The sequence below is a fragment of the Delphinus delphis genome, chromosome 14 (genome assembly GCF_949987515.2).
Source record: "Delphinus delphis chromosome 14, mDelDel1.2, whole genome shotgun sequence".
NCBI lineage: Eukaryota > Metazoa > Chordata > Mammalia > Artiodactyla > Delphinidae > Delphinus > Delphinus delphis.
The window spans coordinates 41975664-42001705 of NC_082696.1; the positions used below are offsets into that span (position 1 = coordinate 41975664).

Genomic DNA, 26042 nt, shown 5'->3' on the forward strand with positions numbered 1-26042 from the left:
GGAACATGCCCTGCCCACCAAGATGCCCTATCAACTGGCCACATCCGTGAGATGATGACATTACCTGTAATACGGCTGGTGAAGCACTTGGCTAGAAGTGGCCCAGAGCAGCACCTCTGTTCTTTTGTCTCTTCTTCTTTGGCCTGTCCTAATTCGGTCTTATCTGTTTGGGTATCCCTTACTTGTCCTTTTTCACACTGACCTTTTTCATAGTCCCCACTGACCCTTATCTTATAGGACTAGTTAAGGAATGGCAAGCGGGTCTCTTCTCACATACCAACTCTAGTCAATTGTTGATGAATCAGTGAGTGCAGTGTTTAAAAAATAGCCTCTCATAGCACACCTCAGTGGGCCATAACCAATGTCATGCCTGCCTTGGGTGAGGATGTGGGTAGAGTCTTACACTTGAAGAGATTGCCATCTTTGTACTGAATAGTTTCTTCTTTAGGGCTGATATAATAAAAACTATTTTGAATACATTAGCATTTTCCATTCACATTTGCTATAAAAATCCATGCAAAACAGAAACTGCAGGAACTGTGTCTTTTCTCCAATGAGAATACACTCTTCTGGTGCCTTTGGCAGAAACCATTTGGCAGTAATAGCTTGAGAATTGTACAAGTCTCCCTAGCTTTAGGCTGGAAAAAGAGTAGCTTCTGGGGTGAATGATGTCAGAAAAACTGTCCCCCATTATTTGAAAGCCTTTCCCTCTAGAGCTGTTTCTTATCTTTCACTATCAAATGTCTGTAGTGACTAGTCTCTTATGACAAAATGTTGCTTCAGTCTTATAGTTGGAATGTGAATACCCAGGTCATGGGGGTTAGCACACAGAGGTACATTCCTGCTTCTCAATGCAAAATCACAAAATTGGGACAATTCCACAGCAGAGTATTCCTACCTATATGCATTCCTTCCTACAAAGTATCATCTTCAGAAAGGAGCACTGACTCCACTTACCTTGTAGTGGAAGAGAAACAATCCACAGAACAAGCTGTATAGATCTGCGGTGAGCAGGGAGAGGTTGACCGAAGTGGCGCTGGTTTTCTTTATGACCACTGGCATGAAGCTGTAGAGACCAAACATGCAGGCACTAAAGCCAACGTACAGCAGTCCTGATGGGGAGAGGAAAGAGAGGCGACGTCACAGCCTCCTCCAGGGCCTCTGTGGATCCACAGTGGGTGAAGGAAGGGGAATGGTGCCCCGACTTATCTTTCACTCTATTAACGGATGTTTATTATTGGGTAATACATAGCTAAAACATAAAATAAAAAGTGAAAATCTGCACGTGGAACAAAAACCACGTGCTTCTCACACATATATGATGTTTTGCTTCTTCCGGGAAGGAGTACCTCTTAGTGGCTACAGTCAGAACATAGGGTCAGGTTTTCTAAATTCTATTTCTGGTTGCGCTGTAAGTAGTTTCTAGTACCCATGTCTTTTAAAACTTTTTTCATTTCTTTTTTATTTGCAACATAGGAACAAAACTACTTGGTGTCATGTATTGCTCACAACGGTGAATAACTACACAGTCCTTAAAATGGAAGGGCTTACATGACAAAGAGATGTGCACTAAGTCCGAGTACTGCACTGAAGTCCTAACTGTGTGACCTTGGGCAAATCACTTCATTGCTTTGACACAAGATGATCTGTCAGTTTCTTCCAGATTTATGAATCCTGCTCAGCCCTACCACCAACACCAGAGTCCTATTCCACCATCACTCTTCCTAGCATACTGTGGGCTCTCACATGCAGGCTCTGCTGTTTTAGAAATAGATAGGTAAATGCTTTGTAGACCATCAAAGAACGAAGTTTTGCAAAACAGAAAGATAAAAAAGAAGAAAAAAATGCCCTTAAAATGCTATGTGATCAGTCCCTCATCCTCTGAAATTCTCTCTCTCTCTCTCATTATAACAAGATACACAATTGTTAATACTAATTCCATAAGTACATAATTTTGTTGAGTCCCAAACAGAAGATTATGGCTAAATCTGGAGTTCGGTTCATCACTTCCTAGATGTTGATGCAACACAAATGTAGAAAAATTATGCTCATTTCTCTACCTTGAAAGAATAAGGCATAGAATAAGCATAAGTAACACGATTCAGTGGATCTCTGGGCATTTTTTTTTTTTTTTTTTTTTTTTGCGGTACGCGGGCCTCTCACTGTTGTGGCCTCTCCCGTTGCGGAGCACAGGCTCCGGATGCAGAGGCTCAGCGGCCATGGCTCACGGGCCCAGCCCCTCCGCGGCATGTGGGATCTTCCTGAACGGGGGCACGAACCCGTGTCCCCTGCATCGGCAGGCGGACTCTCAACCACTGCGCCACCAGGGAAGCCCTGGGCATTTTTATGTAATAAAATATCCAACATTTCCAAAGGAACCTTGATTACATGTGTCTGCTTTAGGCTGTGGGCAGATTACTTCTCTTGAGTCCTATGAATTTTGGAGGGTTTGGTAGGTACTAGACATCCAGTCCCTGTGACTGAGAAGAATAGGGATCCCTCCATAGAGAAATTTGGTTTTCCCGTATGAAAAGCATTTCAGGGCATGAATCATTATTCTATATGTTTCTGATATTTAAGGAAAGTTTAAGGAAAGCCATGCCAAGTCTATATAAGAATTTTATTTTGAACACTAAGTAAGCAAACTCAGTACAACAGCCCCCTCTAGTGTGGTGGAAATGCCCTAAGAGGAAACTGGAATAATCACTTTTCTCGTTCAGTAAATTATACAAGTCCTCTCGTGGATATTCTATCATAGTAATGTCAGATGGCTTTTGGCTCTTCATCAAAGTTTTAATTCTCTAAAAATGTTCAATTTTCCTGTACTTGGGTTTCATGCTACTTATAATTCATTTTCCTTTAAACCAAGTTACTAAAAATGCAATATTAAATAACCTATGATTAATACATGAAAAGACATAAAAATTCAGTATTCCTTTAAGGAATCTGAGATGAACAGACTAGGGATAAAATATATCCTAAATTAATCCACTAAAAGTAATCAAACTTGACCAGAACATAGTCCAGGAACCAGAGCCTTAAATTTGTTTTTTTTTTTTTCAATTATACGTGACTGGGCTAGGAAGTTCCACAATCCTACCCTCCCATCACCTTACCTAGCACACTATGGACTCTCACATGTGAGAGCTGATGTTTTATATTCACTCAATTATTCACCCATGTATTCACTGAGTACCTACTATGCTCTAGGGACTCTGCTATGGGTTAGCAATACAATGGAAAACAGGACAGACAGGAAGCTTAGAGTTGGTATTAGCACTATGAAGGAAGAAAAGGGTTGCTATGAGGAATGACGGCGGGCTTGCTTTAGGAGGGGTGGAGGTGGCACTCACCTTGAATGCTGAAGGACTAAAGGAGGTTGCCAGGGGAAAAATAATTTAGGCAGGAGGACCTACAAAGGAAAAGACCCTGATGGGTTCCAGGAGCTGCCAGAGGCCAGAATATCTGAGCAGGATGAACAGAGTGAGGCAGTGATAAGAGAGGAGGTTGGAAAATTAGGCAGGGGCTGGATTACACGGGGCTTTGTAGGTCTTAGAAAGAAATCGATCTTATTCTAGTTGTAATGGGAAGCCACTGAGGAGTTTATAGCAGGTGGCTACCGTCTGATCTACATTTCTAAAAGATGACTTTGGTTACTATTTAGGAGAAAAGCACGGAGGAGACCAGTGAGCAGTGCAGGGTCTCAGTCCAGGCAAGAGATGCTGGTGGCTTTGCTGGGAGTGGCAGTGGAGATGAAGGGAAGTGGCTGGTCTGTGAAGACTCAACACGCCCTGCTGGTAGACTGGATGTGGGTAGTGAGGAAAAGGACAGCGTCAAAGACACCTATGGGTTCACATGGGCTCTGGCTAATTTAGAAACTGGGTGAATCAAGATGCCATTTACTGGGCTTCTCTGGTGGTGCAGTGACTGAGAGTCCGCCTGCCGATGCAGGGGACGCGGAAAAGCTCTATTTTGAACACGTTAGGTGTTAGATGCTTACGCATCATCCAAAAGAATCTGTCCAGCAGCGAGTGGATATACAATTGGCAGCTCAGAGAAGAGGTGTGACTTTACAAGCAAATTGGTGAGCCAAGGGGTGTAAGAAAATAGATACGCAGCAGAGTTTCACTCTACTCATCAGGCTACCTTGAGATGCTCCAAGCTTAACCACTCTAGACCTGTTCTTAAAAACTGCAGAAATTAAATTTAGAGGGATAGGAGTGAAATATATACACCATCATAGTTAATCACTTTGCTGGGTCAACCAATGTTTTTGTGTGTGAATATCCTGTTTTGTGAGCAAAGCATGGTCAGCCAAATGAACACATGATGAAGTGGAGAGTGGGAATGCAGTATCGCTGCAATTTACTGATTTGTCGTTCTTAGATGGACATTAGCTAGTTAATGGACGTAAGTGATGCATCTGAAGGCCCAACTTGCTGTGCATGTGGGGTTTTCAAACAATCTACTGACATGATCCAACGAACGGACTGAATTACTTTTTGACTGACAACCACATGACAGGTGCAATAACTACATTTACAAAGTATATGTATAACCATTTCTTCTTTGAAATGTTTTCCCTCTCACTAAAGACAGAATTTGGTAGCTCTTGTCCTCACGTACTAAAGAGATTTAAGCTAAAGAAATTGGAAAGAATCCTACCAGCTAATACTGATGGAGCACTTGCTACGTGTCATGTACTTTATGTCCATTAGTTAATCTCCACAACAGTGTAATGCCATTGCTGCCATTGCTATCCTCTTTACCCACGTGAGGAAATCGGCTTATAGTGTATCAGTCAAAAAACACAGTCCATACCATGTTCAAAAGAGGAAATATAATATGCGGCACAAGTTAAAAAGGTGTTTGAACGGGTGATGGGGAAACAGGGATGGTGAGGCAACCCAGACATTAGCAATAGCGGTCAATTATTCACACCCCTGGAGCCAGAGGGATCCAGGGAGGAGGCCATGTTACCAGAGGTCAGAAGTCAGGGAAGCCCAGCAGAGGAATAATCAGAGGACACTCAGTCATTTCTAGAGACCTGACCTAAAAGAAGGAGACACACCGTGGTTCCTTTCTTCCTCCCACCCTCCAGTCCCCTTCTACTGCTTCCCATTGGCCAAATCTAACTGAAAGCCAGTTACCAAAGCAGCTGGGAAGCATTGTTTATTTTGCATGAGTCAGCTGTCAGCCTCTGCAATGCAGAGCAGAGTAACGGTAAGAAACAGATCTGTGAGCAAACAGGCAGAAGACAAGCTTATAGAGGTTGAGTAGCTTGCCCTCAGGTCACTCAGGCTGCCTGAATTTAAATTCTGAGCACATACTACTAACTTATGTTGTCTAATTATTATGAAGAGAAATGGGGCTTGGATGAGGCATCCTATTTGACGGTAATGAGCATCTCATTTTATATATGATATATACACAACACATCATATATACATGATACATCATGTGATATGTGCTATATATGCTTATATATGATGGATGTATGTAGTACGTGTCTGTGTATGCTGCATATATTCTATCTCATCACTTTCTTTGGGATCCCACTGGTATCACTGGTGTTCTTTTACTTCCCTTTGACTAGACTAGATTTTTAAAACATTATTTTTAATTCTTAAAAATAAAGGCAAGGTAAGATGGTTTCTCAGGACATATGCACTAAGGCACCAGGATGGGGGGATGACTCAGAGCGCAAATTAGTCCCACCACAGGCAGCCGTGAGCCCAGAGAAGCAGCCTCCGTTCCCCAGGCCTCCAGTTCGGCATCGGTAAAAAGAAAGGCTGTATTCGTAATGATCTTTAAGGTCTTTCCTGCTCTGTGGTCTCATTACTGCATCTTCAGGGAAAGGTCAAATCTCTTGTTTTGGCCTCTAGGACAAAACCAAAATCAAAACCAAGGAAAGCATCGCCCACGGCAAGAAAAGTGAGGCCCCAGCACACCACGGACTGGCGTTGGCTGACCCCACGCACACTTTTCCTTCCTCTGACACTGGACTTGCACGTCAGCTAACACTTGTTCACATGTCCTTCAACACAATATGGCAAAATTGGATAAAGGGAACGCTTAAGCTAGTTATTAGATTTCTGTCTAATCTGTCCACCTGCTCCACAGGAGGACATTTTAGCTCTGTTAGGTCCTACATTTCACTTGAGTTTCATGATTACATAACCAGACCCAGTCGTTCTGTTCAGTAGAGTAAAACAAAGATATAAAAACAAACAGCATCAATAAATGAATGTTATCTTCTTGCTTTTAACTACTCTTTGCATCTTGCAATTGGCCAATATTATTAGAAAATAACAGAATCTGTTAAAAAAAATGCTTTCCAAATCCAGAAGATATGAAACACGTTTATCACCCCACTTGCTCCATTGAAAAAAAATCTTTTTACTTTGATAAAATGGCAACCATAGGAGCTGTCCAAGAGACTATATGATGGGGATTACTGATGTGGAGAGAGGGAAGGGAGAGAAACGCATCGACAGATACTGGGAGACATAGTCTTGGATTTTGGTCTCTTAACTAAGACGCTGGGAGCGCTCCACCAGGACACAGTGATCAGAGCTTGGGTGATTTCCCATGGAGCATGGGGAGGCCTTGATGGGAGGCTGATCCCCTTGATGTCTCCTTGCCTCTAGGGTCCATGAGTTCCAGTAGCTGCTATACCATCTCCTGGTTTCCCAGAAAGAAAGGGCAACGCCAAGCCTAAGCCTCCTGCCCTGTCTCCACCGCTTCCCTTTTGTCTATATTTTTGTAAGATGAGAAAGGGCAGGACAGCCCGTCTCCTTTGCTTGTCATTCATCTGCTCACTTAATAAACATTTATTCACTGAATTTTATGTGCCTAGAACTGAACCAAGCAGTAGAACATTGTAGTAGGTCAGGATGAGGTAGGAGGACAAAGATGGCCATGGTGTAAAAACACTCAGCCCATACCCGTGCTTCGGAAAGAAAAGATGAAGATTTGGTTCCTTTTCTAGACCATCTGAGCCTCATTTCCAGTCAGAAATTAAACGAATGGTTTTATGATGCGTTCCCTTCATCATCTTGGACCACAGGAGATTGACATTTTAATGGCAATACGAGGGCTCAGAATAAAACTACCTTTTGATGACATATTCAACTAACGCTGAATTATAACAGAACCTTGGTGGACATGCACGTGACATCCACATAATTAGGGGACAAATTATTTTTTATTAGTGCTACTACTATTAATATAAAATTAATTTATACTCATGGACCACTGCATGTGAAGTGTTACCAAGCACAGGTAACATCCTGGCTCTGAGAATCACAAAGGCCAATGCAGTTGTAACCTGCAGCTGGCTTCCTTTCCCAGCCGCCTTCCTCTCCTCCCTACAATCCCTTCTTTCTATTGATTTCCATTTAATTGTATCAACTCGGGAGAAATTAAACGGCAGGACTCTGTGACAGACACAAGGGCTGGGGAGCCCTTGAAGTCACTAGAGATAACCCCAGGGGCAGTTGTGCATAATTCTGTAGCACCCGGTGTGCCTTCAGGGGCAATTCTGTCAGCAGCAAGTCAACCCTGGATGCTTCAGGGTCAAGGGTAGGTAAAGTGGTGCAGGGAGCTTTATGTCACTGTTGTTCTTGTTCGGAGAAGCAGAATTTGACTGAAGCTGTCAGTTCCATGAAAGCTCATATGAGCTGGAGATGGCTCAAACGGCCAGCGTCAGAGTGGGGAATCACCCGTATTTCCACCCGGGCACACACTTCCCAAGCATACCCATAAGCCAGGCTCTGTGCTCACTGCTGGGACCCAGGCGTCTTGGTATAGACACTGAGGGGATTTCAGGGCTGAGGGTAGGTCAGTCCCATCTAGGGCCGGCTGAGTGATCATTATTAGAGCATCACCTGGGATCTTAAATCCTTGTCCTAAATGTTCTTTTAGAGAAAAGTGACTTTAGAAACAGGTGGCATCTAGATGCCCTGGCTGACTATTAAGTAGCTCAAAGTCTGTCTGGTATTTTCCACCAAGTCCAGATCAATTAACCACGTCTTTTGTACAAACTGCTCCCTTCTGAAAAGGTTTTTATGGGTTCAGAATGCCCATTACCTTGTTTTCTTTTGTGCCTTTTTGTTAAGTTCAGTTTTTTTCCTTTACTAAAGTGCCACTTTTTAATGATCACGTCAGTTTGGTGTTTCTCAGCTGGAGCAAATTGCTGTTATTTGTGTCCCACCACTGCCTCGGGGCATTTTTTCTTTCCAGTTGGTCTTTAACCTAATAACATACTTCTGTGTCTACCCTAATGGCATCTTGGTGATGATAATGGGCAGAGGCTTAATTAAGAAACATTATGAATCATACAGTTCAGTCTCTTCTAGTGTGTACGAATCCCTAAAGTGACAAGGGGGTTTCCTTTTCTTTTGTCCCTTGCAGTCTAAGTCCTTCCCTTGTTTGTGCCTCACCGCCACCAACGTCACTCTCCATACGTTATTTCTCAGGTTTACTAAAAACAGCATCTTAGGTGAGCAAAGCCCTTACCTATTTGCCAATCCCAGGGCACCTTCAACAGCTCCTTGTGCTCCATTATAGCTCTGCGAATTGAAAGAAAGCACACCTGATAAGCAACGCGTCCTACTTCTTTTTTCACTTACCAGATTTATACAAATCATGAAGCAATCAATTGAATTTCAAAAATTACTCTGGATCACGCAGAGGCAAGTCTCATTAGGCAGCCCAGCCCAAGGTTTATCCCTGCAGGACCTTGTTTGGTGAGTGAGCCAGTGGGCATGGTGGAGCACAGACCCTCCGCAGTCCTTCTCACCCAGTCTGCCTCTAGCCTTTGCTTCCTCTTGTTTAGATGCTTTCTCAAAAGTCTATGGCGAGGTTGCAGGTTTAATCAGTTTTCTGATTGAGCACTCTTCAGGGCAGTGGTTCTTAAACTTAAATGTATAAAACCGCCACCTGGAGAGCACGTTAAAACAGTTTCCTGGGCTTCCCAGGTGGAGCAGTGGTTGAGAGTCCTCCTGCTGATGCAGGGGACGCAGGTTCATGCCCCGGTCAGGGAAGATCCCACATGCCGCGGAGCGGCTGGGCCCGTGAGCCATGGCCGCTGAGCCTGCACGTCCGGAGCCTGTGCTCCGCAACGGGAGAGGCCACAGCGGTGAGAGGCCTGCATACCACAAAAAAAAACCCCCAAAAAAACAAACAGTTTCCTGGGCCCCATCCCTTGAAAGTCTGATTCAGTAGATCTGGGTGGGGCTCACGGATGTGTGTTTCTGACAAGTTTTCATGCAGTGCCAGCGCTGTCGGTCAGAGAACTACACGCTGAGAACCACTGTTCTGGAAGAGGGCCAGGAGGGGAGGGGGCACGGCTCCACCGGTGTGCCTCTGGTTTCAGTGAGCCCTCAAGGTATCCCGTTGGCCAAACACACTCATATGCCACTTCCACTATTTTGGCAGCAGTGTTTCTGAAGGGCTCTGTCGGCTCTAATGGCCTACAGCTGAAGCAGATGAGTGCTAGATCTCTGAAGATAGTTTTTTGGATCCAAGAATAATAATCCATAAAATGAGCCATCCATCTACGAAACGCTGGTTAGGAACAGTTGAACTAGGCTATTTCTTTTCCTCTTACAAGCTGACGCACCAAACTTAGGAACTTTAAAATGCCAGCATGCTTTCAAAATGAACCAAAAATAAATCTTTCTTAGAGAGTCTTCCCATGTCCTTGCTTTGTTTGCTACAGACTTTTTTCACCTGTATCTCAGGATACCGAAGTTTGGAGGATTCTTGGAAACAGCCTATTTGCAAAACCAGTTTAAAGTGATACCAAAATAGCTTCCATAAATAATTTCAGACACTGCCCCAGAACAAAGAACTTACTTTGTAGCAAGTGATTTGGTGAAATCAGAATTACTTGCTTTGCAGAGAGGGATTTGCTGAAATTAGACTGGAGGTTACACTATCCTTCTTTATCTCTTACGTGAAACTGAAATCCACGGCCTTTATTGATGGAAAATTATGCTTTGTTTGACATTTATTCTTGCAACAACTTCTGAGGCCTAGTCAGTGATGACTTATATGTTCCAATGCCAGAATTATTGCAAAATTGTTGTTTCTGACTTTTTGATGCTTAGTGAATGCCTGTGTTATATCTTCACTCATTTATGGAAAATGGAAACACTAAATTTCTAAGAGATGAATTTGTTTTTTGTTTTTCGTTTTTGTTTGGTTTTTTTTTTGGCCGTGCGCACTGCTGTGGGATCTTAGTTCTCCTATCAGGGATTGAACCCAAGCCATGGCAGTGAAAGTGCTGAGTCCTAACCACTGGGATGCCAGGGAATTCCCTAAGAGATGAATTTGAAATATGGTTCACTTGTGCAAATCCATGGGCAATAAAAGAAAAAGATTTATAAAAGGAAAATTTAAACTATGAGTTTTCTAGTGGTGGTTACTAGTAAGACTAGTTTACTGGTTGTCAGTAGTAAACAGAATGCCCCTTTTTGGAAGTGCATCAAATCATGGCATTTACACTTAGTTTGTCTGTTTCTCTAAGTAAAACCTCCTTGGCTGGTTTGGGAGAATCAATGTACTTCTCATGTATTCTTGTAAATTATCTTCAAAGTCCATTAAATACATCCATTAAAAATTCATTTAGTTTGGAAGAAATTTACTCATAAAGATATTGAGTTTTTCAGATTTCATGTGGGAGGTTGGTGACAGGTTTCTACCTTTGATTTTTGTAAAATAAAGCAAACAACCATACCCCAAATGAAAAAATAATTGTAAGAATAAGCTCTAAGAGTATCGACTGCCTGAATTTCTAATTTTTACTCACAACTGAATTCCACTGAAAAATGCCCCGAAGAGTCCAATCATTCCCAGGAATTCCACTCGGCTCAGGGTTCGGATGATGTATTCTTCCCAGACGTTAGAGATACCGTAGAGTGTGGCTCCCCCTAAGACCAGAAGGTCCCCTACCAGCTTATTTTCCCCTAGGAACCAAAAAAAAAAAAAAAAAGAGGAAGCTTTATTAAAATTTTCCTAACAAGAATTTGGCATTGGCAAAATCAGCTTCCTATGCCTATTCTTTTCTGACATTTTTATAGACGTTCTGTATTTTGCCAACTGAGATTTAGTAAAGTCCATTTGTGTGTGTTCCAGTTACGTTGTGATATAAAAAGGTTGCCTATGTCCGCAACAAGAAGTCTTCCCTAGCTAAGAAAGGGACCAGTTTCTTCTAGATTGTAACTTCTCCATGAAGCCCCATGTCTTCTGTCTGAGCGAAAGGGATTATGGGTTGAAAATTTCAACTCCCCTAAAGTAAGTAACGTAAGGGTGAAAATATATGTAATTCATTATCACATTAGTATTTTTCTTCTTTCATAAAAATATCTATTTGTTCTAAATTCAATTTTCGTTTCTGTCCAATCTCATAAATTCTGTACCTAGCTATTTCCTATACTTAGGCCAACTCTTTCCACTCCAGGAAGTGTGAAGCTAGGGAAGGACAGTGGGAATCAGCAGCCGGTGGCCTCACGGTGGGCTTGTACCCAAGGAGCCTCCAGCTGTGTCCTGTGTAGTTGGCTCATGGGAACTCAGCAGACATGCAGCTCTGGGGCAGAAGAAGGCGGGATTGGGAGGGCTCTCTCTCCAGCGTGATTCTAAGGAAGAGACCCACTTTAGAGTAGCCTTGGATTTCCAGATTAACTGGAACAACCTAAAACTGCAGAGCCAGATGTTCACTGTACAGTTGGGAGCACTGCACATTCTCTAGGAAGAGGTTTCACATAAAAGAATCTGGGCTGGGCTTGGGGAGAGACCTCTTCACTCACGTCTCTGTGGTCGCCCCTGGAGACACATTTACTCTAATTAGTGTCACTTTTTCTAAGACAGCTTCCCACTGCTGGTAAGAATCAGAAAGAGAAAAGAAACCCTGAAAGGCAGGAGAGCTTGCTGGAGTTCAAGGGAATGGAGCTGAGAGTCTGGAACTGCGAGGTCTGGGAACCCTCCCGGGGCTCATGCGGAGTGGGTGGCCCAAGAACATGAGGAGGCTCTGATAAGGAACCAGACCTCATGGCTGTGTCCCTGGGTGTGTCTTCCAGGGAAATGAAGGTTGCTGTTACAGAGCAACCTGATGAATCTTTTTTTATGTGTCAGCTAGAAAATCATGACAAAGCTTCTAATTTTAAGGAGTTCATTTGTGGAATAACCCATAAAGTAAAAAGTATCCATTACTAAGACTATAAAATTATAATGAACATGATTCAGTCACTTTTCAATAAGGACCCATTTCAGAATCTTGTGATGACATGGGGTCATGATTATGAATATCAATTATTGTTGTATTAGTGAAGTGTGGAAGTGCTGCTCGATAGAATTCTTGGTTACATGAAATTAATTTTATATGAATGGATTCAGGAGAGTTAAATCACAATAAACTATTTTAACAGAACTTAGGGAAACATCAGTCCATCTTTTAAAAGTCCTAAAAAGAGGCCACACTGTTTCAATGAATAGTCTCAACAATATTTTTCAAACTCCACATTTATATCATTATGGTCTATTCTGTTAAGCCTTTGACTATATGGAATCTACTCCCAAGTACTTTGAATTTTCACCAATGCAGTGATAATTATTGTTAATAATGATACAATTTTGTGTAACTGCAAGTTTAGAAGTATTTCCTAAGTTATCGGTAACAAAGTGATTAAATATTACTTATTAAAATTTTACTAGTAAGTGTATTTATCAGTTTTTAAATCATTTGAAAGTGGGTACCTATACATATAGCATGTATGAAATCTTAGATGATTAAATATAGTTAAATTAACTAGGACATGATTTTATCCAACCATATTGTATAATGCAGTGTTTGATATAATATTTTGTACCTACAATTTGTATCTAGTTGACTGGAAATTACAACATATTACTCTATGTTTCGTGCCCTATTAATGCTATAGATATCTGACATGGTAGAGTCAATTTCTCTGAAAGTTCACGGGGAAAATTATATCTAGCAAGTGTGTCATTTACATATGATTGAAACCACAGTGAGTGATAATGATTTGCAAATTTGGGGCAAATGTACACATTTGAAGTTATAAGAAGTTCATTCAACCCAGTGCCTTCTTTCTCTCCTCTGAATTTCACACCATTGTCACTGCGTATGGCCCCCACTGCACTTTGCTCCACGTCTATTATTTGTTAACTTGCCTGTCTTCCCCTTCCTGTTTTCTTATACAGTAGGGTTGAAGGGCCTACTGTGACTTACTTCGCTTTATATTCTCTGCAGTCCCTAGCACAGATCCTGGCACATTATAAGTTCTCAATAAGCGTTTAAATGAGTTGAGCCAATGGAACAGGTCTTAATACATCTCATGGTAAAGATTTTGAACGGTGACATCTTTCAATTTAGGTAGATATGGGTTCTAATCACATCTCTGTCACTTATTAGTTGTTAAACATTGGGCAAGCTATAGAGTCTTTCTGACTTGTGTTTTCTTAATTTAAAATGAGGTTATGGCGAGGATACCGTAAAATAGTGTTAATAGGATTTAAAAATGCAAAATAATGTAAAATGCTTAACATAGCGTCTGGCACTTATTAAGTGTTCAGGAAATGGTGGTTAAAAAAGAGTGAATCAATCGTTCCCTTTGAATCACCACCTGTCTGTTTGGGTTGGCCATTTCTCATTTTGGATTGCTTCTTAGTTCTAAACAACCCAGTCATGACTGCTTTGCAAGAATTGGTTTTCCTTATTAGATTTTTGATGAAGTACTAGAAACACCATGTTTGGAGGGATACTTCTGTCTGTGTGGTTGTGGGAGGAGAAGAGGGAATATTATTTCAAATCATTACTTACCACTATTTCAAGAATAAATGGTGAATTATAGTATTCTAGAGTGTTGAAAGACTGCTAATGCAATTTATGAAAATGAACCCAACTCACTGAATATTTTTGAGTTTTAAATACGACCAACTGCTTTGTTTTCCTGGGACTCTCTTGGTTTTAGCACAGAAAGTCCCACTTCTGGGGAAACCCTTCCATTCTGGCCTATCTGGGACAGTCATTCATCCTAATTTACTGCAATTGAACAATGGTACCTTTCTTACATGAGTCACAATTATGGAAGAATAAGTATTAAGTGGTGTAGCAGAAAGATTTCACATCTAGGCCACACCATTTAGTACTGGTGTGTACTTGCACATGTTTCTTATCTTCCCTGAGCCTTGATTTCTTCAGCTGTAACAATGAGAAAATACTTTCTTTGCATAATTAGGAGGATTAAATGAGATGATGTACAGGAATGTGCCTGGCACCAATAAGATTGTCACTTTTAAAAATTATGTTTAATTATCTAATTCTGTGAAAATGTTTTCTCTCTTTTGAAATAAATATAAAATTATGTCTGGTAGTAAAGAAAATGTCATTATGGTTATCTTATATCTTTGATAAGTGAACTATAAGATGCAATAAATGTATTATGGTAGAAAGAAGATACTTTGAAGAGCAAGAAATACATTTTATGATAAGGATCTATTTTAATTGAGTTTTATCTTAATCTTATTATTTTCTTATCTCCCCTTTTATATCTATAAGTTTTCCAAGGAAAGTAGAAATGTCATGGAGAAATCTCGTTGGTCTTATTAAGTCATTTTTACACCCTCCAACCTCTATCATATTCTCAGGAGCCACTTTATTGCATGCCTTTCCCCCATGCATCAATAAATGCAGAGCTGGTCTCTCAGAGGAGACTTATAATGCTGGAGGAAGGTGGCAAAGAGGGAATGCACATATTAGTCCCACCAATTTTCACTGACAAACTTGGAAAAAGACATCTCCTTTCAGCTGAGCTCAAAGGCATGGGAGCGCCTATAGTGGATGATTCGTTGTTCCTGAGACAAGCATAGAGTTGGAATGTAAGTGTTTTTGTGTCTGTCCCACTTTATAGACCATTCCACAGGCTCCAAGGCAGAGTCTCCACGGCTGATATCAAAAGTGCTTGAGGACAGAATTTTCAAAATCCTAAGCTAAGGAGAACTGTGGACTAAGCAATATAAAAGGGACTAAGTCGGTCATCTTTTCCTGTTACAGTGATGACGATTTAAATCGGGCTGAATGCCTGATTAAAGTTCTGGTGAGTGCCTGAAGGATTTTAGAAAAGTTCCATCCCTGGCGAATTAATGCAATTGAACCAACTCTACGGTAAGAGTGGTAACAAACGGAACATTTTTGATAGGGATGCACACAAAGATTATATTGTCCTCAAAATCAGTGTGTTATTTTCTTTTTTCAGGACATTTTATAAGATAGCTTAAATTGCTGCCTAATTTAATATTTTTGTAGATGTAAAGCATGCCCAGTCATTATTTTGTAAAATGAGCCCTTGGATCCTAAATTTGGGCTGCTGTCAGAACATTATGCCGTGTAGTTAGGCACCATCAGATGAGCATGGAAGGTACTCAACAGTGATAAAACTGAATTCTGTTAACACTGGTGCTTCATATGTTACAACAGGAAAGATGCTGCGGGCCTTTAACAGATTCACACGGACAGATAAACACCGCTCCAGCATGTTTCAGCTGCCCTGCACTCTTTTTAAAAATGACCACTTTTGAAAGACTCCCAAATGGACTTACTTTCTTTTTCTTAAATAGTACTAGTACCCCTTTCCTAACATTTCAATTGAAATCAAGAAAACATTTTTTACAGGATTAGTGAATACAACCTAGTGAAATAAATTCAAATTTGTTTAACATGTTGGGTGTAAATATTTAGATTTATAATGACAATTGTCTTCCTTGACTATGGATACAAAATGATGGCCAGGGTGAATGGCTAGAGTTCAGCAAAGCAAAATTTTCATAAATAAGGGTACATGTTGCTTAGTCTGTATTTACACAGTTCAAGCAAAGCTGAGTGTAATTAAATTATGACTTTATAACAACTGGGCATGTGGTATCAGACAAAAATATTGTCTGATTGGTCCAAAGAGATGATCTATATCGGGATCATGATGAGTATAGAGCAAAAACTAGCCTTTTCATGTAATATATATCAATATCCCATGGAACCACTATTTCATAGAACAGGATTTAGGTATTTTTAGTCCATCTGTTGTGGTGGGGACTGACTACGTTGTGTAGGCAGCACATGGAGAGGACAGAGGCTGTCTCTCTTTTGCTGTGTTGTATCTTCAGCTCCCAGCAATGTGGGAGAGGGAAGGAAGCCTGCCCAGGAGGTCAGGAGACTTGGGTTCTAGTCTCAGCTCTGTGACCTTGGGCAGCTCACTTGGCTTCCCTGTGTCTTGGAGTTTCTGTGTGTCAAATACAAAGGAGCCGAACAAGGTCCCTTTCAGTCATAAAGTTCTGTGGTGCAACTTAAAAATATAAATAACTTTCATTTCAGGTATTTCTTATGACCTAGTCTCAAAGAGAAATGCCCCAATTTTAACTTTTTATCTCTAATTCCCTAGAAGAAAAGGCAATTCCAAAACTACAAAAGAGTGGGTACTTTCTATCCTATTCCTGATGTTAACAAAGAACGTCATTTTTTTCTTGCCCCGAAACCTCTGTAACTCAAGGATTTTTGGTACATTTTAAAGAATTACAATGCTTTAAATGTGGTCCTCTGGAAAGCATTCTGGATTAGGGCTCCTCAGAAGATTCATAGCAATTTGATGAGTAAACCTTGAAGATTTGTAGGTCTACAAGATAATGACCTGTGACTGTTACCTAAAACTTCCCCACAAATACACCAACAAAAAACATGCATGAGGAGAACTGCACTTAGCTCTCCCTCATAAAATTATCGAGAATTCCTAATCCAGGCTCCAAAGTTTAAATATCCACTCTTAAGCCTGTATACCCGCCTTCACCCAGTAGTCTGAAAGCTCAGTCTTTCTCTGACGCGGGAGAGAAGGCGTTGGCGGGTGGGGTGTGGGGAAGGTCCCTGTGGCTTGGGAGTGGCCTGACCCACTGACACCGTCTCTAACCAGCTGGTCTGGATCAGGCAGCTTTGACCCCCAACACATCCTGCAAGTGGGTCCTGACTCTCAGCTTTAAACACCATCTGAATGTTTCTGAGTTCCTGTAGAATGGGCATGAAAGCTGTATTTTGCTTCCTTTGTTCACTAAAGAAACATGTATGAACACCTCCTATGTGCCACTGTCCTAGGTGTAGGGGAACAAACACGAGTTAAGACACAGACAGTAGGAAGCCCAGGTTCCTTGTTTCCACCATGAACCGTGAACATTCCACGTCTTGCCTTGGTCTCACCCACAGAGACAAGTAACCCGGTGAACACGGAGACTCACCTGCTCCCTGATGCCTTCCCACAAGCACATCTGCGCCCGCCATGCATCCCATTCCCAGGATGCAGACGATGATGCCGAGGAAATGCACAGCCTTGTACCGGATCAGCAGGAAGAACCAGGAGAGCAAAATCACAACCGGGATCACAAAACAGTCCAGGAGCTACAGGGAGGGAAGGAGGGAAGCAACAATAGGGAGTTCAGAGGGAAACTTTCCATATAATGGAAACTGTCAGAAAAATAAGTTTGCTCTGTAGAAAGGGCATTTCCCCTGGATCTGTGTTTTTGGGTCAACCCAGAATTGATGCAATTAAAACAACTCTGAAACAAATGCACATGAACTTTACTTAAACATCCCCCAGCTGTGAAGAGAAGGGGAGAAGGCGAATCAATAAGACAGGCTGGTGGTGAAGCTTCTCCTGCCCCTGAAGCCTCAATTTCCTGTTAGTATAATGAAGATAATAATTCCTGCTGACTTTCTCTAAAGATCATTGTGAAGCTCGAAGATAACACATGTGGAAGCATTTTGTAAATTACGAGGACCTCAACGCCAGTCTAGACCCTGCTTCCAAACACATGCTCTGGACTCCACAGAACTGGTTGTTTCTACCACACCTTGGTAAGATGCAGTGACTTGTGGTTACTCCATGTGAAGCAGCGTCTCCACTAGACACATGGGTGGCCCCCAGGACTCCAGACTCCATGTACCAAATGAGAAACTGGTGATCTGGTCCCACTGCACAGTACAGCTCCTCTGCTAGAATCCTAAACAGGTGGCCCTACCAGCCAGTAGCCAGATGCAGGGCAGTGATCCCTAACACTCCTTCACTCTTACTGTCTATATCCTATGGGTCACTAAATCCTGCCAGTTCACCTTCTAAACACTTCTTAAATCTACTCACGCCACTTCCGCCACCTAGACCGAACTGGCATCATCTCCTACCTGGAGCAAGCCCTTCCTTCCTGCCTGGGGTCTTCATGCATCCCCCTCCTTCTGGAATGCTCCATCTAATTCTTGAAGTCCTGCCTCCTTCTTCAGGCTCACACCTATATTCTGCCTCCTTAAGAAAGCCTCTAGGGTCCCTAGGCTAGGTCAGGTCCTCTTCGATGATTTCTTTGTATCCTATACCTCTCCTTTATAGTGTCAATTATAATAATTCTCAATTAATATGGAATTATTGGCATAATGTCTGACTTCCCACTTGTCTGGAGTTCCATGAGAGCAGGACTATATTCCCAGCACCCAGAGTCCTGCTGGGCTTATGAGAAGTATCCAAGAATAGTTATTGAACAAATACATACAAGGATTTTTAATAATCAGTAACAGCAAAATAGAGTCACCAACATTCACTAAAGACTGAAAAATGTTTGTATATTTGCAAAGCATCCTGACCATCAGAATGGCTTTTGGTACTGTAAACAGCACGTAGGATCCTCACCATCCCAAAAGCTGTTGGTGACCTGGACAGACCCTCATGCGTCTCCGTGCCTCGGTCTTCCCTTTTGCAGAATGGAGCAAGCAATCAGAAGAGTAAGCTGTCCCCGAGGTTACTGGGAAATGATAACGCTGATAACACCGTTAACCCTAACACGGTGATGGGCTGGGGGCTAAGCCCATGTGTCACCGCGCTCCGGGAGGGGCTGAGCTCGGGGGTGACGGCTGGTAGGACTGCACTACAGCATATGTTCACTCACTGCACAGTTAATCAGCAAGTTAATGATCCTACTTGATGTGGTAAAACGCTCTAAAGCAGGTCTTACAGCTGGCCTCAAATGCCATTTAAGTATATTAGGAAATTGGTGTTTGCCAGTGAAAACTCTTCACTGGGCATAAGACAGTTGGTGTTTTGCTTTAAAAATTAGAAATGATTGAATCAACAGTTAGAATATTTACCTACATGCTCCACAACTGGGATTTCATTATCTGGCTGGAAGCCCTCGGTCAGCGAAGCTGAAGGCCTCTATGCCTGAATTACTGAAGGCAAACCAGGCCTTCATCCAATCTTTGAGGAGGGCTCAAGTGAGCTTTTGTGGTTCTCAGTGTCATTAGAAACCCCAGCACTTGATGAGTCCTGGGATCTGTTCTCTTAATAGATTGAGCTGAAAAATCCTTATTTGTGAGTGCCAGTTGGCCCTTTGGGTAGGGAGGACTTTTAGAAAGAAAAGAAGGAGAAAGAAGGCTACAGTACAAACCAGGGTTTCTGGGACATTTCAGCTGGGAAGCGTGGCACCCAGCATACAGTAGGGAATCAACGATGGGTGACTAAATGAATCAGAGAATGGAGGGGCGCTTGGTATCACTGACCGTCAGAAGGGAAATTAGAGGTAATCTAGGCTGCTTCCGGCATTCGGTCTGGGATGATTCTTCATTTTGCAGGACTGCCCCAGGCTCTCTGCAGGGCACGTAGCACCACGGGGCCCTGACCACGAAAAAAAATGCTCCTACACACTTACAAGTGCCCCTCGGGGGCAGTATCTCCCCAGTTTAGAGTCACAGAGCCCTTTATTTAAAAACTGAGGATTCAGAAGTTTCAAGAGGTGAAGTGATGTGCTCCCCGTCACTCAAACTATCAGCCACAGTCCTGTCCTGATTTTTTTTTTTTTTTTTTGCGGCACGCGGGCCTCTCACTGTTGTGGCCTCTCCCGTCGCGGAGCACAGGCTCCGGACGCGCAGGCTCAGCGGCCATGGCTCACGGGCCCAGCTGCTCCGCGGCATGCGGTATCCTCCCGCTCCAGGGCACGAACCCGTGTCCCCTGCATTGGCAGGCGGACTCTCAACCACTGCGCCACCAGGGAAGCCCCCTGATTTTTTAAAAATCATATTTTAATGAAGGTCAGTAACAGGAATTGCTACAGGTGAAGGTCTCACCACGATTTTTGTAATTAGAGACAAAAAAGCTCAAAAAACAAAAAACATTTGGGAGTTGCTGTTAGTAAACAGGCTATTATTTTTTTAGCGATTTTTGGCCCCAGCTTTTCCCCTGCGGTCATATAGTATAAAACATACTGACAAAATGATTTTCCAATAATTTTCTGGTAGCTTAACCCCTTAGCAAAGAGGTTGTTAGAGTAATAAAAGAGAGCAGCATTATAATAGATGCCCACGACTGGGGCTGTGAAAGCAGAAAATGAACTGAAAAACCTTCGGCTTCTGTCATTAACTTTTAAGATATATTTACCTTTCTTTGCATACACTTCTATATCCAAAAGGAAATTATAAAATATCAATATCCAAAAACTAAACAAATGAATATTATTTCATAATCATCTTATACTCTGAAAAATCTCCAAGAACATGAAGAACATCAGTAAGTAAAGTTCATTACCTCTTAGATTTACCTGGCAGCATTCCCCTCTAAAGATATAAGCTAATTTTAGCCTTCTATATCATTCATCCTTAAGTAACACCTGCCAGCGAGGTCTACGACCCCAGGTTATCTGATGTGATTGATGGAGGTGCTGAGGCACACCGTGCTCAGAGACTGCGGGCAAAGCCTCTGAAGTCATCATGATAACACCAGGATAATGACCTGAACTTGGTAGTTTTAAATATTTCCTCAGGATAGATTCTTGGCCTGAAATTACAGAGTTAAACTCTTGAGGCATATTGCCATCTTTTCCAGGAAGTTAGTGGCTATTTACTGGTCCACCATTAGCGGGCAAATATGAACTAAGATGAGAGAATTGCTTTGCAAATTAAAAATAGGTATTTCAGGTAAGGAACCTTCCAAGACAGTGGAGGAGTAAGATGTGGAGATCAACCTCCTCCCCATAAATACATCAGAAATACATGTGCCACATATATACAATGAAATATTACTCAACCATAAAAAGAAACGAAATTGAGCTATTTGTAATGAGGTGGATAGACCTAGAGTCTGTCATACAGAGTGAAGTAAGTCAGAAAGAGAAAGACAAATACCGTCTGCTAACACATATAGATGGAACTTAAGAAAAATAAAAATGTCATGAAGAACCTAGGGGTAAGACAGGAATAAAGACACAGACCTACTAGAGAATGGACTTGAGGATATGGGGAGGGGGAAGGGTAAGCTGTGACAAAGTGAGAGAGAGGCATGGACATATATACACTACCAAATGTAAGGTAGATAGCCAGTGGGAAGCAGCCGCATAGCACAGGGAGATAAGCTCCCGTGCTTTGTGACCGCCTGGAGGGGTGGGATAAGGAGGGTGGGAGGGAGGGAGATGCAAGAGGGAAGAGATATGGGAACATATGTATATGCATAACTGATTCACTTTGTTATAAAGCAGAAACTAACACACCATTGTAAAGCAATTATACTCCAATAAAGATGTTAAAAAAAAAAATCTACATTTGGAACAACTCCTACAGAACACCTACTGAACACTGGCAAAAGACCTCAGACTTCCCAAAAGGCAAGAAACTCCCCACGTACCTGGGTAGGGCAAAAGAAAAAAGAAAAAACACAGACAAAAGAATAGGGACAGGACCTGCACCAGCGGGAGGGAGCTGTGAAGGAGGAAAGGTTTCCACACACTAGGAAGCCCCTTCACTGGCGGAGACAGGCGGGGGGGGTGGCAGGGAGCAAGCTTCAGAGCCACGGAGGACAGCGCAGCAACAGGGGTGCGGAGGGCAAAGCAGAGAGATTCCCGCACAGAGGATCGGTGTCGACCAGCACTCACCAGCCTGAGAGGCTTGTCTGCTCACCCGCCGGGGCGGGCGGGTCTGGGAGCTGAGGCTTGGGCTTCGGAGGTCGGATCCCAGGGAGAGGACTGGGGTTGGCTGCGTGAACACAGCCTGAAGGGGACTAGTGCACCACAGCTAGCCGGGAGGGAGTCCGGGAAAAAGTCTTGAACTGCCTAAGAGGCAAGAGACCATTGTTTTGGGGTGCATGAGGGGAGGGAATTCAGAGCACTGCCTAAATGAGCTCCAGAGATGGGCGTGAGTCATGGCTATCAGTGCGGACACCAGAAACGGGCATGAGACGCTAAGGCTGCTGCTGCAGCCACCAAGAAGCCTGTGTGCAAGCACAGGACATTGTCCACACCTCCCCTCCCAGGAGGCTGTGCAGCCCGCCACTGACAGGATCCTGTGATCCAGGAACAACTTCCCTGGGAGAACACATGGAGCGCCTCAGGCTGTTGCATGTCATGCTGGCCTCTGCCACCGCAGGCTCGCCCCGCATTCCGTACCCCTCCCTCCCACTGGCCTGAGTGACGCAGAGCCCCCTAATCAGCCGCTGCTTTAACTCCGTCCTGTCTGGGCGAAGAACAGACGCCAGAGGGCGACCTACATGCAGAGGCGGGGCCAAATCCAAAGCTGAACCCCGGGAGCTGTGTGAACACAGAAGAGAAAGGGAAATCTCTCCCAGCAGCCTCAGAAGCAGCGGATTAAAGCTCCACAATGAACTTGATGTACCCTGCATCTGAGGAATACCTGAAGAGACAATGAATCATCCCAAAATTGAGGAAGTAGATTTTGGGGGCAATTGTAGACTTGTGGTTGTCTGTGACTGACTAATTTCTGATTTATATGTTTATCTTAGTTTAGTTTTCAGCGCTTGTTATCATTGGTGGATTGGTTTATTGGTTTGATTGCTCTCTTCTTTTCTTTTATTAGTTTTTTGAAAAATAATATATTAAATTAAAAAAAATTTAATAACTTTATTTATTTTTCATTCTTTCTTTTCTCCCTTTTCTTCTGAGCTGTGTGGCTGACAGGGTCCTGGTGCTCCGGCTGGGTGTCAGGCCTGTGCCTCTGAGGTGGGAGAGCCAAGTTCAGGGCATTGGACCACCAGAGACCTCTTGGCCCCACATAATATCAACTGGCGGGAGCTCTCCCAGAGACCTCCGTCTCAACACTAAGACCCAACTCCACTAAATGACCAGCAAGCTCCAGTGCTGGACACCCCATGACAAACAGCTAGCAAGACAGGAAAACAAACCCACCCTTTAGCAGAGAGGCTGCCTAAAATCATACTAAGTTGACAGAGACCCCAAAACACACCACCAGACATGGTCCTGCACACCAGAAAGAAAACATCCGGCTCCATCCACCAGAACACAGGCACCGTCCCCTCCACCAGGAAGCCTACAAAACCCATTGAACCAACCTTACCCACTGGGGGCAGACACCAAAAACAATGGGAACTACAGCCTGCGAAAAGGAGACCCCAAACACAGTAAGGTAAGCAAAATGAGAAGACAGAGAAACACCCAGCAGATGAAGGAGCAAGGTAAAAATCCACCAGACCAAACAAATGAAGAGGAAATAGGCAGTCCACCTGAAAAAGAATTCAGAGTAATGATAGTAAAGATGATCCAAAACCTTGGAAATAGAATGGAGAAAATATAAGTAACATTTAACAAGGACCTAGAAGAACTAAACAGCAAACCAACAATGATGAACAACACAATAAATGAAATTAAAAATTCTCTAGAGCAGAATAATGAAAAAAGAATGAAAACAATTGAACACGGTCTCAGAGACTTCTGGGACAACATTAAACGCACCAACATTCAAATTATAGGGGTCCCAGAAGACGAATAGAAAAAGAAAGGGTCTGAGAAAATATTTGAAGAGATTACAGTCGAAAACTTCCCTAATATGGGAAAGGAAATAGTCAATCAAGTCCACGAAGCACAGAAAGTACCAAACAGGATAAATCCAAGGAGAAACAGGCCAAGACACATATTAATCAAACTATCAAAAATAAAATACAAAGAAAAAATATTAAAAGCAGCAAGGGAAAAACAACAAATAACACACAAGGGAATCCCCATAAGGTTAACAGCTGATCTTTCAGCAGAAACTCTGGAAGGCAGTACAGAGTGGCAGAACATATTTAAAGTGATGAAAGGGAAGAATCTACAACCAAGATTACTCTACTCAGCAAGGATCTCATTCAGATTTAATGGAGAAATTGAAACCTTTACTGACAAGCAAAAGCTAAGAGAATTCAGCTCCACCAAACCAGCTTTACAACAAATGCTAAAGGAACTTCTCTAGGCAGGAAACACAAGAGAAGGAAAAGACCTACAATAACATACCCAAATCAATTAAGAAAATGATAATAGGAACATACATAATGATAATTACCTTAAATGTAAATGGATTAAATGCTCCAACCAAAAGACATAGACTGGCTGAATGGATACAAAAACAAGATCCGTATATATGCTGTCTACAAGAGACCCACTTCAGATCTAGGGACACCTACAGACTGAAAGTGAGGGGATGGAAAAAGATATTCCATGCAAATGGAAATCAAAAGAAAGCTGGAGTAGCAATTCTCGTATCAGACAAGATAGACTTTAAGATAAAGAGTATTGCAAGAGACAAAGAAGAACACTATAATGATCAAGGGTTCAATCCAAGAAGAAGATATAACAATTGTAAATATTTATGCACCCAGCATAGGAGCACCTCAATACATAAGGCAAATGCTAACAGCCATAAAAGGGAAAATCAACAGTAACATAATAATAGTAGGGGACTTTAACACCCCACTTTCACCAATGAACAGAGCAACCACAATGCAAATAAATAAGGAAACACAAGCTTTAAATGACACATTAAACAAGATAGACTTAACTGATATTTATAGGACATTCCATCCAAAAACAACAGAATACACATTCTTCTCAAGTGCTCATGGAACACTCTCCAGGACAGATCATATCTTGGGTTACATAATCAAGCCTTGGTAAATTTAAGAAAATTGAAATCGTATCAGGTATCTTTTCTGACCACAATGCTATGAGACTAGATATCAATTACAGGAAAAGAAACTGTAAAAAATACTAACACATGGAGGCTAAACACTACATTACGAACTAACCAAGAGATCACTGAAGAAATCAAAGAGGAAATCAAAAAATACCTAGAAACTAATGACAACGAAAACATGATGGCCCAAAACCTATGGGATGCAGCAAAAGCAGTCCTAAGAGGGAAGTTTATAGCAATACAATCCTACCTCAAGAAACAAGAAAATTCTCAAATAAACAACCTAACCTTAAACCTAAAGCAATGAGAGAAAGAAGAACCAAAACCCCCAAAATTAGCAGAAGGAAAGAAATCATAAAGATCCGATCAGAAATAAATGAAAAAGAAGAAGGAAATGATAGCAAAGATCAATAAAACTAAAAGCTGGTTCTTTGAGAAGATAAGCAAAATCGATCAACCACTAGCCAGACTCATCAAGAAAAAAAGGGAGAAGACTCGAAACAACAGAATTAGAAATGAAAAAGGAGAAGTAACAACTGACACTCAGAAATACAAAGGATCATGAGAGAATATTACATCAACTATATGCCAATAAAATGGACACTCTGGAAGAAATGGAAAAATTCTTAGAAAAGCAAAACCTTCCGAGACTGAATAAGGAAATAGAAAATATAAACAGACTAATCATAAGCACTGAAATTGAAACTGTGATTAAAAATCTTCCAAAAAACAAAAGCCCAGGACCAGACGGATTCACAGATGAATTCTATCAAACATTTAGAGAAGAGCTAACACCCATCCTTCTCAAACTCTTCCAAAATATAGCAGAGGGAGGAACATTCCCAAGCTCATTCTACGAGGCCACCAACACCTTGATACCAAAACCAGACAAAGATGTCACAAAAAAAGAAAACTACAGGCCAATATCACTGATGAACATAGATGCAAAAATCCTCAACAAAATACTAGCAAACAGAATCCAACAGCACATTAAAAGGATCACACACCATAATCAAGTGGGCTTTATCCCAGG

The 26042-nt window shown here is 42.1% G+C and overlaps 1 protein-coding gene across 1 annotated transcript in view; it reads right to left on the reverse strand.

The window, feature by feature from the left end:
* The window catches only part of SLC35F1 (solute carrier family 35 member F1), a 425543-nt gene that overhangs the window by 33461 nt on the left and 366040 nt on the right, over positions 1–26042 (reverse strand). Inside the window, exons 4-7 of the mRNA XM_060030038.1 lie at positions 17302–17461; positions 10817–10973; positions 8521–8573; positions 958–1112 (exon numbers count right to left, since the gene is read on the reverse strand). Of these exons, the coding sequence (XP_059886021.1) occupies positions 958–1112; positions 8521–8573; positions 10817–10973; positions 17302–17461 (525 nt within the window). The remainder of the gene's footprint in view (positions 1–957; positions 1113–8520; positions 8574–10816; positions 10974–17301; positions 17462–26042) is intronic.